Source organism: Salvelinus namaycush, chromosome 5 (genome assembly GCF_016432855.1).
Source record: "Salvelinus namaycush isolate Seneca chromosome 5, SaNama_1.0, whole genome shotgun sequence".
Classification (NCBI taxonomy): Eukaryota; Metazoa; Chordata; class Actinopteri; order Salmoniformes; family Salmonidae; genus Salvelinus; species Salvelinus namaycush.
In genome coordinates this window covers 74,419,673-74,437,848 of record NC_052311.1, presented here as the reverse complement: position 1 = coordinate 74,437,848, position 18,176 = coordinate 74,419,673, and the positions used below count along the sequence as shown (strand labels likewise).

The following is an 18,176-nucleotide window of genomic DNA, read 5'->3' as shown; positions in this document are numbered from 1 at the left end:
ACTGAGCAATTGAAACCTCACAAAGTGTAGAGGCAGTTTGCACAGAGACCATGAACACATACTTTCACTACTGACAGTCTGGGCTGCATTTCTCCATTAGGACTTTGTGATGCAGTGAGCAGGATGGAGCATAAAGTTCATCAGACCACAACACCTTGACTTCAATCTTAAATCACTGAGTTATTACCACAGGACAGGAGTCCAGTCAGCACGTCCTGTTTACATTGTTTTTCATATGGATTCATCCTAATCTCGTTTACCAGACACTTCCTCCTATTGCTATCCGCAATTAGTCTTGGGATGAGGTTAGATTGACCCTAAAGTGTTGACCCTGTCTGGTCAAGAAAATAAATGGGAAATTATAACAAATGATTACTCAATCCTGCCAATAGATGGCAGTAAAGTAACAGGTTTTGATCAGGAGTCCCGCATCAGAATCTTTGTCCTGAGCAGATTTTTTAAAATAGGCTAGTCAGTTATGAACAAATTCTTACTTACAATGACGGCCTACCCCCGGCCAAACCCCGGACGACGCTGGGCCAATTGTGCCCAGCATCATCCGGGATGAGAGAGGGATCCTCATTCTTGAGTGGTGAGATTGTCGTGCTCATTTGAAACTAGTGAGAAAGGAGCTATTTGGTGTCTTTCTCCAAGACGTTCCATTTCGGTTACAGTACATTAGTTGTGTTGATAGCAGGGTTGAAATTACAGGTGGGCTGGGGGTACTGGGCACACCCATAACAAATCAGGGCACCCCCACGAGTGTCAAAGATATCTATGTTGGGCACCCAACACACATGACAACCTCACTCGGGTATAAGGTTGAGAATCATTGTTTTGGCTTTGTTGATATCAACACTGACCCCTTAGAAACAGAAGACGGTAACACTATCTGCCATGCTGTGTGCTCACAGGTTCACTGTCTTTCTCGGAATACCACAGCCTATAATCATGCAGGTGCTATTTATCTGCTACTCTGTCATTGGATCTGCTCACAGCTGAAGACATGAAGTGTATGATCCCTTAAAGCTAAAGGGTTGGAACTGAGCGTATTGTGTCTAGTTTAACCAAGTGTGCTGTGTTTGTGTATTCCAAATCGCACCCTATTCCCTATATAGTGCACTACTTTTAATGAGAGCCTTATTGGGCTTGGTCAACAGTAGTGCACTATATAGGAAATAGAGTGTAATTTAGGATGTAATCTGTGTGTTTATTCCAGAAAGAAAAATATGTGTTTTCCAGGCATTGTGGTCAGACAGAAACACAGTCACACTTTCACAAAAATAAAATGCAGCAAAAGAAAACGTGGAAATTCGGGTGACCGTGTTTGGGACCGATTTGGAACATTCAGATTGTTCCAGCCTCCAGCTTCTGAGAGAAAGAGAGAGAACGAGAGAGAGAGAGAGAGAGAGAGAGAACGAGAGAGAGAGAGAACGAGAGAGAGAACGAGAGAAAGAGAGAACGAGAGGGAGACAGAACGAGAGGGAGAGAGAACGAGAGAGAGGGGGGAGGAAAGAGAGAGAGAGAGAGCGAAAGGATGCCCATTGTGTGTCATGGTAGAATGAAGCAGAAATAGCCAGAGAGAGAGAGAGAGAGAGAGGGGGAAGAGAAAGGATGCCCATTGTGTGTCATGGTAGAATGAAGCAGAAATAGCCAGAGAGAGAGAGAGGGGGGGGGGGGGGGGGGGGGGGGAGAGAGATGGGGGAGAGAGAGTGAGGGGAGACGAGAGAGAGAGAGAGAGGGGGAAGAGAGAGGATGCCCATTGTGTGTCATGGTAGAATGAAGCAGAAATAGCCAGAGAGAGAGAGAGAGAGAGAGAGAGAGAGGGGGAAGAGAGAGAGATGGGGGAGAGAGAGTGAGGGGAGACGAGAGAGAGAGAGAGAGGGGGAAGAGAGAGGATGCCCATTGTGTGTCATGGTAGAATGAAGCAGAAATAGCCAGAGAAAGAGAGAGAGAGGATGCCCATTGTGTGTCATGGTAGAATGAAGCAGAAATAGCCAGAGAGAGAGAGAGAAAGCCGACTAAATTGCTATCTGACCCTAAACAGAGAATATGAATTGGCTGAATATCTCTACTCTGTCAGAGATACGAAGCAGAGACAGATCCTTACCAAGTACAGGCTGAGTGACCACCGATTGGCAATAGAAACCGGCAGACATAAAAAGACATGGCTACCCAAAGAGGAGCGTGTATGTGGTCACTGCACGACAGGGGATGTAGAAACAGAGATGCACTTTCTCCTTTACTGTGATAAATATTCCTCACCAAGAGATTCATTATTCACAGAAATGTCTACATTTATTCCAAATTTTAACTTATTAAACCCAGAGGAAAAACTAAAAATACTCATGGGCGAAGGAGCAATGGCTCCTCTTGCAGCCAAATATGTATTTGCCTGCCATAGCCTGAGAGACACTGAATAATAACATCTGCATAGTAAGCAGTAACTTACTTATTATGACTGTTATTCTTATTACTGTTATTGTTATTACTATTATTATTGTTGTTTATCATTCCAAGTAGTAATGGTATGGGTGGTAATGGTAATGATAGCAGTTTAATGATGGTGGTGGTGGTAGTAGTGGTAATGATGATAGTAGTTGTAGTACCGATGTAATGGTGAAGATGACCGTTATTTAGTTATAAGTTAGTTATAGTTTCATTTTTTTATTACATTACATTCGATTATTGACTGTTACCATTTTATTGTTACTATTTTTATATTTAATTTTGTATTATTATTTACTGCCATTCTATATTATTATTTGTCATTGTTTATAATTTTATTACAATGTATATTGTATACATTGTTGCTTTGGCAATATTGACACAATGTTTTTCATGCCAATAAAGCAGCTTGAATTTGAAAATTTGAATTTGAATTTGAGAGAGAGGATGCCCATTGTATGTCATGGTAGAATGAAGCAGAAATAGCCAGGGAGAGAGAGAGAGAGAGAGAGAGAGGATGCCCATTGTGTGTCATGGTAGAATGAAGCTTTGACTATGTACAGACTCAGTGAGCATAGCCTTGCTATTGAGAAAGGCCGCCGTAGGCAGACATGGCTCTCAAGAGAAGACAGGCTATGTGCACACTGCCCACAAAATGAGGTGGAAACTGAGCTGCACTTCCTAACCTCCTGCCCAATGTATGACCATATTAGAGAGACATATTTCCCTCAGATTACACAGATCCACAAAGAATTTGAAAACAAATCCAATTTTGATAAACTCCCATATCTACTGGGAGAAATTCCACAGTGTGCCATCACAGCAGCAAGATTTGTGACCTGTTGCCACAAGAAAAGGGCAACCAGTGAAGAACAAACACCATTGTAAATACAACCCATATTTATGCTTATTTATTTTAACTTGTGTGCTTTAACCATTTGTACATTGTTACAACACTGTATATATATAATATAACATTTGTAATGTCTTTATTGTTTTGAAACTTCTGTATGTGTAATGTTTACTGTTAATTTGTATTGTTTATTTCACTTTTGTATAATATCTACCTCACTTGCTTTGGCAATGTTAACACATGTTTCCCATGCCAATAAAGCCCCTTGAATTGAATTGAATTGAGAGGGGGGGGGGGAGAGCGAGAGAGAGACCATTGTGTGTCATGGTAGAATGAAGCAGAAATAGCCAGAGAGAGAGAGAGAGAGAGAGAGAGGGAAGAGAGAGAGAGAGACCATTGTGTGTCATGGTAGAATGAAGCAGAAATAGCCAGAGAGAGAGAGAGAGAGAGAGAGAGGGGGAAGAGAGAGAGAGAGACCATTGTGTGTCATGGTAGAATGAAGCAGAAATAGCCAGAGAAAGAACACATGTGGGATGTCCAAAACAACCATGTCAGAATGCTCCTTAACATGTAGAGGGTTGGGCTACATCTCAAATGGAACCCTATTCCCTATATAGTGCACTACTTTTCATCAGGGCCCTATAGGACTCTGGTCAGAAGTAGTGCAATATATATGGAACAGGGTTCCATTTGGGAGACATCCCTGGACAACATCACCCGGGGGTTTCTGATCGGTTTGTTTCCTGGGGAAAGTCCTGAAGTTAAAATAATTGTTTCAGTTCTGTTCTCTCTCCCTGAAATTCTAATTGTCCAGACAGTCGGTCAATGACAGCCAAGGGTTGTTAGGACTTTCAGAGAAGTCTATTTCAGACACTCATGAATAGATTTAGAAAACAATTTAAGTTTTATGTCCCACATTTTCTTTTAACATTGATTACTTACTATAAATTGTGAAGTGTTGGGCTAAATATGTACGACAAACAGGATGAAAATCACTTAAGACTGCAGGTCTGGGACACGGACAAACACAATTATCTAAAAGACCTAAATCTTGATTTTTAAAGAGACAGATGACTGGACCTTCATTTACCGTCATTTTTCTTTCTCTCCACCATTTCCAGTTAAAACATTTAACTTTTTTTACATTGTGGTTTGTCCGCTCCCCTTCTATCCCTAATGTGTTCTGCTGCTTGGTGAAGAATGAAAGCACGGTTTAGTGGCTTCTCTGTGTCAGGTTTGAGGTTTCAAACGTTTGGTGGAGTAGTCACCTCACCTCCATCAGCAGACCCTATTAGTTAACACACACACACACACACACACACACACACACACACACACACACACACACACACACACACACACACACACACACACACACACACACACACACACACACACACACACACACACACACACACACACACACACACACACACACTATTGGTTCAAATGATCTCATTTGAGGAACATTTGAGACCCAGGAACCAGACATGACTGTGGCCTGACCTGGTTGCCTTCAGCAGTCAGACACGGGGACTTCACCATCTCCCCCCTATAGAAATAAATAGTCGGCCATATTGAGTGACCCCATGAGGTAAATTCCAGTCAAATTGCTATGGTCAAAGGGGCTTTCCCCGTTCTAGTACATTTACATTTACATTTAAGTCATTTAGCAGACGCTCTTATCCAGAGCGACTAAATACATTTCTATGTCACCTTTACCCTGGTTATAGTATGTTGGACATAAACGCAACCCACCACACTAACTTTACCACGGTGTGTCACCTCCAATGTAGAGGAGCCTTGTGAAGACATGAATTACGCTAGCTAGCCTGTTGTTGACATGGTGAAGGTTGGGGTGTTCCATGGAGAGAAATGTTTAAAGGGGGGGTCACCTCTTTACGAGTGTTGTTGACATACTGCATGGTGAAGGTTGGGGTGTTCGATGGAGAGAAATGTTTAAAGGGGGGGGTCACCTCTTTACGAGTGTTGTTGACATACTGCATGGTGAAGGTTGGGGTGTTCCATGGAGAGAAATGTTTAAAGGGGGGGTCACCTCTTTACGAGTGTTGTTGACATATTGCATGGTGAAGGTTGGGGTGTTTGATGGAGAGAAATGTTTAAAGGGGGGGTCACCTCTTTACGAGTGTTGTTGACATACTGCATGGTGAAGGTTGGGGTGTTCCATGGAGAGAAATGTTTAAAGGGGGGGTCACCTCTTTACGAGTGTTGTTGACATACTGCGTGGTGAAGGTTGGGGTGTTCCATGGAGAGAAATGTTTAAAGGGGGGGCCACCTCTTTACGAGTGTTGTTGACATACTGCATGGTGAAGGTTGGGGTGTTCCATGGAGAGAAATGTTTAAAGGGGGGGTCACCTCTTTACGAGTGTAGAAAGACTTGACTACTTGTTGACAAATCATGTTTTACAGAATATCTGTTGACAGGAGGCATGGGGAGGTTTGAGAGATAAGAGGTGACGCCTTGTTGATTTATATCTGTTGACAGGAGATAAGAGGTGACTCCTTGTTGATTTATATCTGTTGACAGGAGATAAGAGGGGACTCCTTGTTGATTTATATCTGTTGACAGGAGATAAGAGGTGACTCCTTGTTGTGTGTCCATAAACGTTTACTACTTGTTGTTGACTAAAATGATTCACTTAACTGTCAGTTGAAATATTAAAATTCTCTGTTAACACGAGAACCACTGTGTGCGGTATTAGATAAGAAGACAATGACAGTACGAAGGTAGAACCACTGTGTGCAGTATTAGATAAGAAGACAATGACAGTATTAAGGTAGAACCACTGTGTGCAGTATTAGATAAGGAGACAATGACAGTATGAAGGTAGAACCACTGTGTGCAGTATTAGATAAGAAGACAATGACAGTATGAAGGTAGAACCACTGTGTGCAGTATTAGATAAGAAGCCAATGACAGTATGAAGGTAGAACCACTGTGTGCAGTATTAGATAAGGAGACAATGACAGTACGAAGGTAGAACCACTGTGCTCAGTATTAGATAAGGAGACAATGACAGTATGAAGGTAGAACCACTGTGTGCAGTATTAGATAAGAAGACAATGACAGTATGAAGGTAGAACCACTGTGTGCAGTATTAGATAAGGAGACAATGACAGTATGAAGGTAGAACCACTGTGTGCAGTATTAGATAAGAAGACAATGACAGTATGAAGGTAGAACCACTGTGTGCAGTATTAGATAAGGAGACAATGACAGTATGAAGGTAGAACCACTGTGTGCAGTATTAGATAAGGAGACAATGACAGTATGAAGGTAGAACCACTGTGTGCAGTATTAGATAAGAAGACAATGACAGTATGAAGGTAGAACCACTGTGCGCAGTATTAGATAAGAAGACAATGACAGTATGAAGGTAGAACCACTGTGTGCGGTATTAGATAAGAAGACAATGACAGTACGAAGGTAGAACCACTGTGTGCGGTATTAGATAAGGAGACAATGACAGTATGAAGGTAGAACCACTGTGTGCGGTATTAGATAAGGAGACAATGACAGTACGAAGGTAGAACCACTGTGTGCGGTATTAGATAAGGAGACAATGACAGTACGAAGGTAGAACCACTGTGTGCAGTATTAGATAAGGAGACAATGACAGTACGAAGGTAGAACCACTGTGTGCAGTATTAGATAAGGAGACAATGACAGTACGAAGGTAGAACCACTGTGTGCAGTATTAGATAAGGAGACAATGACAGTACGAAGGTAGAACCACTGTGTGCAGTATTAGATAAGGAGACAATGACAGTACGAAGGTAGAACCACTGTGTGCAGTATTAGATAAGGAGACAATGACAGTACGAAGGTAGAACCACTGTGTGCAGTATTAGATAAGAAGACAATGACAGTACGAAGGTAGAACCACTGTGTGCGGTATTAGATAAGAAGACAATGACAGTATGAAGGTAGAACCACTGTGTGCAGTATTAGATAAGAAGACAATGACAGTATGAAGGTAGAACCACTGTGTGCGGTATTAGATAAGAAGACAATGACAGTATGAAGGTAGAACCACTGTGTGCAGTATTAGATAAGAAGACAATGACAGTATGAAGGTAGAACCACTGTGTGCAGTATTAGATAAGAAGACAATGACAGTATGAAGGTAGAACCACTGTGTGCAGTATTAGATAAGAAGACAATGACAGTATGAAGGTAGAACCACTGTGTGCAGTATTAGATAAGAAGACAATGACAGTATGAAGGTAGAACCACTGTGTGCAGTATTAGATAAGGAGACAATGACAGTATGAAGGTAGAACCACTGTGTGCAGTATTAGATAAGAAGACAATGACAGTACGAAGGTAGAACCACTGTGTGCAGTATTAGATAAGAAGACAATGACAGTACGAAGGTAGAACCACTGTGTGCAGTATTAGATAAGACAATGACAGTATGAAGGTAGAACCACTGTGTGCAGTATTAGATAAGAAGACAATGACAGTATGAAGGTAGAACCACTGTGTGCAGTATTAGATAAGGAGACAATGACAGTATGAAGGTAGAACCACTGTGTGCAGTATTAGATAAGGAGACAACGACAGTATGAAGGTAGAACCACTGTGTGCAGTATTAGATAAGGAGACAACGACAGTATGAAGGTAGAACCACTGTGTGCAGTATTAGATAAGGAGACAATGACAGTATGAAGGTAGAACCACTGTGTGCAGTATTAGATAAGAAGACAATGACAGTATGAAGGTAGAACCACTGTGTGCAGTATTAGATAAGGAGACAATGACAGTATGAAGGTAGAACCACTGTGTGCAGTATTAGATAAGAAGACAATGACAGTACGAAGGTAGAACCACTGTGTGCAGTATTAGATAAGGAGACAATGACAGTATGAAGGTAGAACCACTGTGTGCAGTATTAGATAAGAAGACAATGACAGTACGAAGGTAGAACCACTGTGTGCAGTATTAGATAAGAAGACAATGACAGTATGAAGGTAGAACCACTGTGTGCAGTATTAGATAAGGAGACAATGACAGTATGAAGGTAGAACCACTGTGTGCAGTATTAGATAAGGAGACAATGACAGTACGAAGGTGGTGTCATGGCTTTAGTAGGAAAAAGGACCATCTCGTTCCCTGAGGACTGACATGTTTCATTATTTGACCAGGACAAAGCAGACACATTGTACAACCATAACTGACCAGTATTTTGGAAGTCAGCTGATAACCAGTGAACAACACAGGCATACAGCATACAGCACAGTGGTTTACAGTAATACATTCATGATCACTGTGGGCTATATGGTACTGTATCCAATCCGTGAGTTATTCAGATTGAGAAAACTCTTCTACATCACAGTGAGGTGATGAGGTCACCCCGTTTCTAACCGAGTTACAATCAGAGGCTTCCTGTAACTCCCTCATCTTCCTCTCTAGTCTCTCTGCCATCACACTCTGATGGGTCTTCCTCAGTATTTCAGGGAGACTCCTCAGGTCTTCCTGTGAGGAATCCCTGATCCAGTCCTTCACCTGGCCCTGCAAGAGGCCTCTCTGGGCGGACTGGGAGAGGCTGCTGGCTGGGTGCTGCTGGTGCTCCTGGTGCTCCTGCTCAAATCAAAGGAAATTAAACTTGATTTAAATTGCATTTAAAATTGCGGCACATTTTCAAATAATAAAATGAAGGAGATATACAAGAACAGAAGGAAATACAAGAGAATAATGAAGTGAAATCATTGATTAAAGGCCAGGTTAAATGTAAACCTCTAACTGTGTGTGTGTGTCGGTCATTTGGTATTTAATTAGGATCCCCAATTAGTTGTTGCCATAGCAGCAACTACTCTTCCTGGGGCCCACACGCAACATAAACCATGACATAATACAGAACATGAACAGACAAGAACAGCTTAATGACAGAACTACATCAATGTAAAACAAGAGAAACATAACTAAGGTTCTGTACTGACTCAAAACGGAGGAAAACAAGACAGAGGTCTACTGTTCTAGGTCTGCATTTATCATGTATATGTTCATATAGGACCTTACATTCAGTAGCATCTATCAGTACATACACACACAACATTTAGGTCTGTCTCTCTAACCTGGTGCTCCTCTTCACTGGCCATCAACCTCCAGACCAGCTTCCTCAGCTTCACCACTCTCATCTTGTGATGAGCGAAGAAGTCAGGAAGGAAAGTTCTGAGTAGTTTAAACTCACCTGCGAACCGAGGAAAACATTTTGATTTGAATGGCAGTAACACTAACGTAATACTAATGCATAAAACCAATGTAATGCAAAAATATACTAATATTACTTTCATTACATTTCATAAAAGCCTGCAATAAATAAAATATAGACCACCAATTCTGTTTCACTATTTGGGTTTGAAACACGCCACAACTAAAAACACAAGTCAATATCAAGATCTTGTCGATGATACCCACCTCCATCTTTCAGTTCTTCACAGGAAAGCGCGCAGAGGTTGTCGTGCCAACACGTACCCCTGAGGACCGTCTTCCGCCCCAGTGACGCGCAATCCGTGTGATTTACGCACAGCGCGAGCGAAGAAGAGCTTTTGGAGAAGGAACCGTGAGGGCATTTTTCACACTCTGTGTCCGTCTCCGTCGTACCTGTGGGGGCATTTGACATTTTTAAACAAATGTATATTACTATTTGTCCGTTAAAACCCTTTATAAACCGTTATTCTATATATCTGCAAAATAACGCGATTGCGCAAAGAAGGAAATTGTGATATATCTGTCCATTCTGTTTCTTACCTCTCCGTTTCACCCCGTAGCCAGAAGGACACTCCGTGTGTCTGATACAGAAATCGGCGTCCCAGTAATATCCTCCTTTGCACTCACACACCCTGTCATTGAGAACCGAGCACTCCTCCTTGACCACCTGGTGCTCCCCACAGAATGTACCGCAGTACAGGCACTTGTGCAGGTAGTTCCAGTACTGAGTGTAGTGGCTTGATGGGCATGGTGTACACACGGTCTGTGTGGTGGCGGTGCAGTGCGCAGACATGTGATGGCCAGGTGGACAGCGATTACAGGTGAGTAACTGGCCCGTGGTGGAGTCCAGGTGGTGGTAGGTGGAGGGGGTCTGACTTTGAAGAACCTCTTTCATTGCGCCACAGCTGAGATCAACCGACGCCAGCACTACGAGGATTGGGAACAACTGTAAATATAAGGGGAAAAATCACTTCGTTTAGAGCACGTTGTGACAATGTAAAAAGGACTTTATTAAATACATTTGATTGATATAAAGGTTTCAACTGTAGGCTAAGGGGCTAACAATTTATTACACAACATTCTTGTAAAATTGACTAATAATTACAAACAGCTTTTTGTCATGGCAACATAATATTGTTGTCACAGCATCACATTCACATTGTACAATATACCTACATATTTAACTTAAAAATGTTGCAATATATAAATAATGTGTTAAAAAGGAACAGCCGTGTATGTGTCATTATCCCATCATCAGAAGAGTGACTCACCATGTTGATGCTGTCTCTTGTCCGGCTGTAAAAGGACTGTAAATGGATCCTTCTCTCTGCCCTTTATCATCAACCCTGGACTAGAAAGAGGAAGGGGAGGAGTCATGTCCTCTTTTGTGGGTTGATTCAGACCTTATCATCCTTTATCGTCAACCGTGGACTAGAAAGAGGAAGAGGAAGAGTCATATCCTCTATTGTGGGCTGATTCAGACCTTGTCGTCCTTTATCGTCAACCGTGGACTAGAAAGAGGAAGGGGAGGAGTCAGTCAGGGATGGAGACATGTCCTCTATTAGATCATATTATAACATCTTCATAACACACCTGGTGTCCCCAATTAGTCATAACACGCCTGGTGTCCCCAATTAGTCATAACACGCCTGGTGTCCCCAATTAGTCATAACACGCCTGGTGTCCCCAATTAGTCATAACACGCCTGGTGTCCCCAATTAGTCATAACACGTGAAGAGGCCAAGACAACGCCTATTTCCCCTCAGGATACTGAAAAGATTTGGCATGGGTCCTGAGATCCTCAAAAAGTTATACAGCTGCACCATCGAGAGCATCCTGACTGGTTGCATCACTGCCTGGTATGGCAACCGCTCGGCCTCCAACTGCAAGGCAATACAGAGGGTAGTGCGTATAGCCCAGTACATCACTTGGGCCAAGCTTCCTGCCATCCAGGACCTCTATACCAGGCGGTGTCAGAGGAAGGCCCTAAAAATTGTCAAAGACTCCAGCCACCCTAGTCTCTCTGCTACCGCACAGCAAGCGGTACCGGAGCGCCATGTCTAGGTCCAAAAAGCTTCTTAACAGCTTCTACCTCCAAGCCATAAGACTCTTGAACAGCTAATCAAATGGCTACCCGGACTATTTGCATTGCCCCTCCCCCTCCCTCTTTTACACTGCTACTACTCTCTATTTATGATTTATGCATAGTCACTTTAACTCTACCTACATGTACATATTACCTCAATTACCTCGACTAACTGGTGCCCCCGCACATTGACTCTGTACCGGTACCCCCTGTATATAGCCTTGCTACTGTTATTTTACTTCTGCTCTTTAATACATTTTAGTTAATATAATTTTTTTACTTATCTAATTTTTACTTCACACTTATTTTTCTTCAAACTGCATTGTTGGTTAAGGGCTTGTAATTAAGTATTTCACTGTAAGGTCTTACAGCTGTTGTATTCGGTGCATGTGACTAATACAATTTGATTTGAGATGTGTTAACCTTGGCAGTCATAATTAAAGATCTTTAATAAACAATACATTAGGATACTTTAGATCCATCTGCCTGGCTCTCAGTCATACCCACATTCTCTCTCTCTCTCTCTCTCTCTCTCACTCACTCACTCACTCACTCACTCACTCACTCACTCACTCACTCACTCACTCACTCACTCACTCACTCACTCACTCACTCACTCACTCACTCACTCACTCACTCACTCACTCACTCACTCACTCACTCACTCACTCACTCACTCACACACACTCTCACTCTTACTTCCCATGACAACCAAACATGTCTATAAAAAGGTCTGTAAAGGTCACCACTACTTCCTAAAGGTAAAATGTGGAAGGGCTGCTGGGTCCTCATGTAGACCACAGCAGAACAGTCTCTAAAGGTCAGCTGGCCAGAGTCTAGCCTGGTCCCAGATCTAGATTGGACTGTCTTACCAACTCCTATGGTCGTTGTTGCTGCCAATGACCATAGGACTTGGCAAGACAGCACAAACATGTCTGGGATCAGGCTAGACTCTGGTCAGCTGACCTTTAAAGATATCATAATAACATGTATAACAATATGATGATCCTCCGTAGGAAGTTACCCTGACTCTACACACTCCTGACAACCAAACTAAGTGCTGGTTCCTTTCTGAGGAGCAAGGTGAGATGGTGTGACAACGTCAGTAGGTACAAAGGAACACAAACCAACAGGGATCAGACTAGTTGTAACCAGATCAGACTAGTTGTAACCAGATCAGACTAGTTGTACCAGATCAGACTAGTTGTAACCAGATCAGACTAGTTGTAACCAGATCAGACTAGTTGTAACCAGATCAGACTAGTTGTAACCAGATCAGACTAGTTGTACCAGATCAGACTAGTTGTACCAGATCAGACTAGTTGTAACCAGATCAGACTAGTTGTAACCAGATCAGACTAGTTGTAACCAGATCAGACTAGTTGTAACCAGATCAGACTAGTTGTAACCAGATCAGACTAGTTGTAACTAGATCAGACTAGTTGTAACCAGATCAGACTAGCTATAACCAGATCAGACTAGTCTCATCTGGTACAGAGGTGCAAGGTGAGCAACAAATGGCCTGAAAATGAGACAATGACCCTAGAAGACATCACAAACAGATCTGGGACCGCACTAGTGGAGGTGAGACAGTGAATAACCTTCCAGGAGACAGAATGACACAGTGAATAACCTTCCAGGGCAGACAGGATGACACAGTGAATAACCTTCCAGGAGACAGAATGACACAGTGAATAACCTTCCAGGAGACAGAATGACACAGTGAATAACCTTCCAGGAGACAGAATGACACAGTGAATAACCTTCCAGGAGACAGAATGATACAGTGAATAACCTTCCAGGAGACAGGATGACACAGTGAATAACCTTCCAGGGCAGACAGGATGACACAGTGAATAACCTTCCAGGAGACAGAATGACACAGTGAACAACTTTCACAAACTCATTTTGCAGGAGAGTAAAGATGAGTCAAGTAATTTCATAGAACAGGACCGTGTGGACATGTCAGCTGTACACTGAACCTTCACATTACATTATATTTCCAAGGAAGGAATACCACGTCCTTATTGAGTAAGTGTACTGAGGAAGCAATTTTGTGTTTCTTAATAAGCACATTGTTACGAGACTGAAATGCCTGTAAAAAGACTGAGTCAATAGGAGGGGTGTGTATCAGAAACCATGGACATCCCGCCAGGCACAGGTTACTGCAGGACAGTAACGACACTCGGGCTCAACATTCACACTAATGTGAGGGGAAATCAAAATACAACACTTGTCATTTTAAAAGCCATACAACAATTTTATCAAACGGATTTTAATCAGATAATTCGACATAATGTTCACAAATGTAAAGACTTGAAAAGGGCTGGTCAAACCAAAAAAATCCTAAATAAAGATCCATTCCTTTTTATACAAAAATGATTTACAAAAAAAATCCCTTCAGCTACAAACAAACAACATTCAAACCTGCAGCATTCAGAATCCAGTTTTTTAATATAGAGATAAAAAATAAGCTTTTACAACAAATTTGGTAAGAAAAATGACATTTAAATAAAACAAATTGCACTCCTTTGTACATTCATAAAAGCTGACAATGTTTGAAATGTTTTGACAGTTTCAATAGAGCTTTGCATGTCAGCAGTCCACACAGAACAGCAGAGGGGGAATCCCAAATGGCACCCTATTCCCTATATAGTGCACTACTACCCAATGGGCCTTGGTCAAAAGTAGTGCACGACTACCCAATGGGCCTTGGTCAAAAGTAGTGCACTACTACCCAATGGGCCTTGGTCAAAAGTAGTGCACTACTACCCAATTTGCCTTGGTCAAAAGTAGTGCACTACTTCCAATGGGCCCTGGTCAAAAGTAGTGCACTATATAAGTAGTAGGGTTCTATTTGGAACGCACACAGGAGGAAACATTTCATTATGAAATAAATCTCCTCCTTTTAAAACAGTGAAAAAGCAAGACGACCCCCCCCTTCCCTATCACCCCTCTACCTTACCGTAAAAACACCAGACTATATACACATTTTAAATAGTTTTCTCTTTTCGCTAAGGTTGGAATCAATTCCATTTTTAATTCAGTCAATTCAGCAAGTGAATTCAAATTCAATTCACAAACAGAAAAAAAAAAAATCCTCATGAATTGAATTTCAATTAAATTGACTCCAACCCTGGTTTTCACACAGTTAGGACTAATCCTAATTTCCATTTACATTGAATTTTCACTTAGTCATGCATTGATATCAATGGGAGACCAAGTGAAAATTTGACGTTAAGTGGACGTTAGGATCCACCCCATCAGACCTGGGCTGCAAATACTTTAAACATGAATTTACAACCGTTATCTGACTCTGTTTGAGCTTGTCTGGATCAATAAACCAATAGAAACATCTCAAAACGTCAAACCCCATCCATCTGACACTCCAGGCAGACTCTAACAAATGATAGATTTTTAAAGTATTTGAAACCCAGATCTGCACCCCCTTAGACCCGCCCCATTTCTCCTATTGGTTGTAGGGTTTGGTGTTGAAGCAGGTCCCGTCTTCGATCATGTTGAGGAACATCTTCTCGTACATCTTGTGTATGGAGGAGGTGGAGATGATCCGGTTGATCTTCTTGATGGTCCTGAGGAGCGGGCGTGGCGCCCCCTGCTGCCGGAGCCTGCTCAGGCTGTGAGCCAGACCCTATAATTGATTGATTAATAGATTAGGTTTATTTGACCATTTAAACAAATACATATATAGACTATATTGTTTTAACTATCAAGCAGAACACAAAGTGATCAAGTCAGTTACTCCTTCTTCTCCATTGTGGTCCTTTCACCAAAACTAAGGCAATCAAAAAATGGGGAAACGCAGCACACTTCTAATTGGAGATTCTTATCTTGTTGTTGGTACATAGACCAGAAAATAATCCGTTATGAAAAGGAAAAATGAGGAATGTCCACAGTCATAATTTGTCTAGATTAAGGCAGCCGTGTTAATGTGCACGGTGGTGGCGGACCAATACCTTATTGATGTCCAGGTCCTTGTTCTGGTTCTTCCAAAGGTGTAGGAGCTGCAGGAGGTACTGCTGGGAGCGACATGAGGAGACCACGGCTCTGATGTCTTCCTCGTGAGCCCGGACCCCTGGTAGACTCTTCATCACCATCAGCAGGTCACCCAGGGTCAGGTTCTTCAAACCCGCACACCTGGACACCTTCCGCTCACAGTGGTTCACACCTGAGATAACAGGGTAGAGGAGGAACTCAGGTTAAACTGATACACTGTAAGACACCTGGACACCTTCCACTCACAGTGGTTCATACCTGAGATAACAGGGTAGAGGAGGAACTCAGGTTAAACTGATACACTGTAAGACACCTGGACACCTTCCACTCACAGTGGTTCACACCTGAGATAACAGGGTAGAGGAGGAACTCAGGTTAAACTGATACACTGTAAGACACCTGGACACCTTCCACTCACAGTGGTTCATACCTGAGATAACAGGGTAGAGGAGGAACTCAGGTTAAACTGATACACTGTAAGACACCTGGACACCTTCCACTCACAGTGGTTCACACCTGAGATAACAGGGTAGAGGAGGAACTCAGGTTAAACTGATACACTGTAAGACACCTGGACACCTTCCACTCACAGTGGTTCATACCTGAGATAACAGGGTAGAGGAGGAACTCAGGTTAAACTGATACACTGTAAGACACCTGGACACCTTCCACTCACAGTGGTTCACACCTGAGATAACAGGGTAGAGGAGGAACTCAGGTTAAACTGATACACTGTAAGACACCTGGACACCTTCCACTCACAGTGGTTCACACCTGAGATAACAGGGTAGAGGAGGAACTCAGGTTAAACTGATACACTGTAAGACACCTGGACACCTTCCACTCACAGTGGAAGGAAAGGATAATGGAGAAAGGTTAGTCATGATACTACTGTTAGACAGCTGGACTAGGGCTGCCACAATTATCGTATAACTGTGTAACCAACGGTTATGGATGAAGACCATCAGGAAAATAAAAAAATATTTTGTGGAACGAACAGCTGCCTGAAGACGGGATGGCCGGGCACTCGTGTGGTTGAGTCTGTTTCTGCTATAACATGGACTCTACAGTGTGATGACACTTTGTTGCTCCTGGCTGAAACAAGCAAGGTGTTGTAGCAGACTAGTCTTTGGTTGCCTAGGCAACACCCCCCCCGCAGCAAATGCAGCCAGGAGCAGAGAACATGTGTATTTTCTTTGTTGTTGTTGTTGTTATTCCAACGGTTATTACAGTGACTGCGGTCATTTGGCTGACCAATAATCATCATCTAAAATACCAGCCCTAACCTGGACAGCCCTAACCTGGACAGCCCTAACCTGGACAGCCCTAACCTGGACAGCCCTAACCTGGACAGCCCTAACCTGGACACCCCTAACCTGGACACCTTCCACTCACAGTGGTTCACTGGATAATAGATATGATGAGCCCAGGACATAACAGGACCCTCTCATTGGATAATAGATATGATGAGCCCAGGACATAACAGGACCCTCTCACTGGATAATAGATATGATGAGCCCAGGACATAACAGGACCCTCTCATTGGATAATAGATATGATGAGCCCAGGACATAACAGGACCCTCTCATTGGATAATAGATATGATGAGCCCAGGACATAACAGGACCCTATCATTGGATAATAGATATGATGAGCCCAGGACATAACAGGACCCTCTCACTGGATAATAGATATGATGAGCCCAGGACATAACAGGACCCTCTCATTGGATAATAGATATGATGAGCCCAGGACATAACAGGACCCTCTCATTGGATAATAGATATGATGAGCCCAGGACATAACAGGACCCTCTCACTGTTAAAAGTCTTTAGAACTCATATGCATCAGCCAATAGCAGAGCTGTACTAAACAGATCCTACTGACCTTGAATGATGCCGTAGAGTTTAACCTGGTCTTTGTTGTGTTCTCTCCAGAGTCTCAACAGGAGTAGTATCTGCTGCTGGGGGGAGCAGGCCTTCTTCAGCCTCTCCAGACTCTTCCTGTCCACCCTCTTCCCAGGCAGGCTCTCCAGGAGATGCTCCAGGGGGACGGAGGACAGACGGAGGGACGCCAGAGACTGGAAGATGGCCTCCTCACACAGCGACACGTCTGAGACAGAGAGGGAGAGAGAGGACACCGACGTTACATCCTGGTACTTAGGTACATGTTTTCTTTCTGATACATTGAGATCTTGATTGATTCTGTGTGAAGGGACAGATGTGTTAGGTTTGCTCTACTGGGACCATAATTGTATCGTTGTAACGGCTGATTTCCCCCTCTTCGTCTGAAGAGGAGGTGTAGGGATCGGACCAAAACGCAGCGTGTTGTGAAGACATGATGAATTTATTTAGACAAGACGAACACGAAATTCACTTGAGAAATTACAAAACAAAATAAACGACGTAGACCGACCTGAACATGAGAACTTACATATAAACGAAGAACGCACGAACAGGAACAGACTAGACAAACGAAACAGTCCCGTGTGGTACATACACTGACACGGAAGACAATCACCCACAAACAAACAGTGAGAA

General features: G+C 42.8%; 1 protein-coding gene across 1 annotated transcript; it reads right to left on the bottom strand.

Moving 5' to 3' along the window:
• Window positions 1–8,395: 8,395 nt before the first annotated feature.
• LOC120047797 (tumor necrosis factor receptor superfamily member 6B-like) lies at window positions 8,396–10,862 on the bottom strand. The gene is made up of 5 exons (XM_038993347.1): window positions 10,808–10,862; window positions 10,077–10,482; window positions 9,744–9,929; window positions 9,401–9,516; window positions 8,396–8,906 (listed from the first exon to the last, which is right to left on the bottom strand). The coding sequence occupies exons 1-5, from the start codon at window positions 10,808–10,810 to the stop codon at window positions 8,628–8,630; spliced, it is 990 nt and encodes a 329-aa protein (XP_038849275.1). The 5' UTR covers window positions 10,811–10,862; the 3' UTR covers window positions 8,396–8,627.
• Window positions 10,863–18,176: the final 7,314 nt, after the last annotated feature.

Bases quoted from the DNA above. Each gene is read 5' to 3' on its own strand.
- LOC120047797 (XM_038993347.1), bottom strand. The intron at 9,517-9,743 runs GTGGGTATCATC...CTCGGTTCGCAG, and splicing joins TGAAGAACTGAAAGATGGAG to GTGAGTTTAAACTACTCAGA. The intron at 8,907-9,400 runs GTTAGAGAGACA...TGATTTGAGCAG, and splicing joins CCAGTGAAGAGGAGCACCAG to GAGCACCAGGAGCACCAGCA.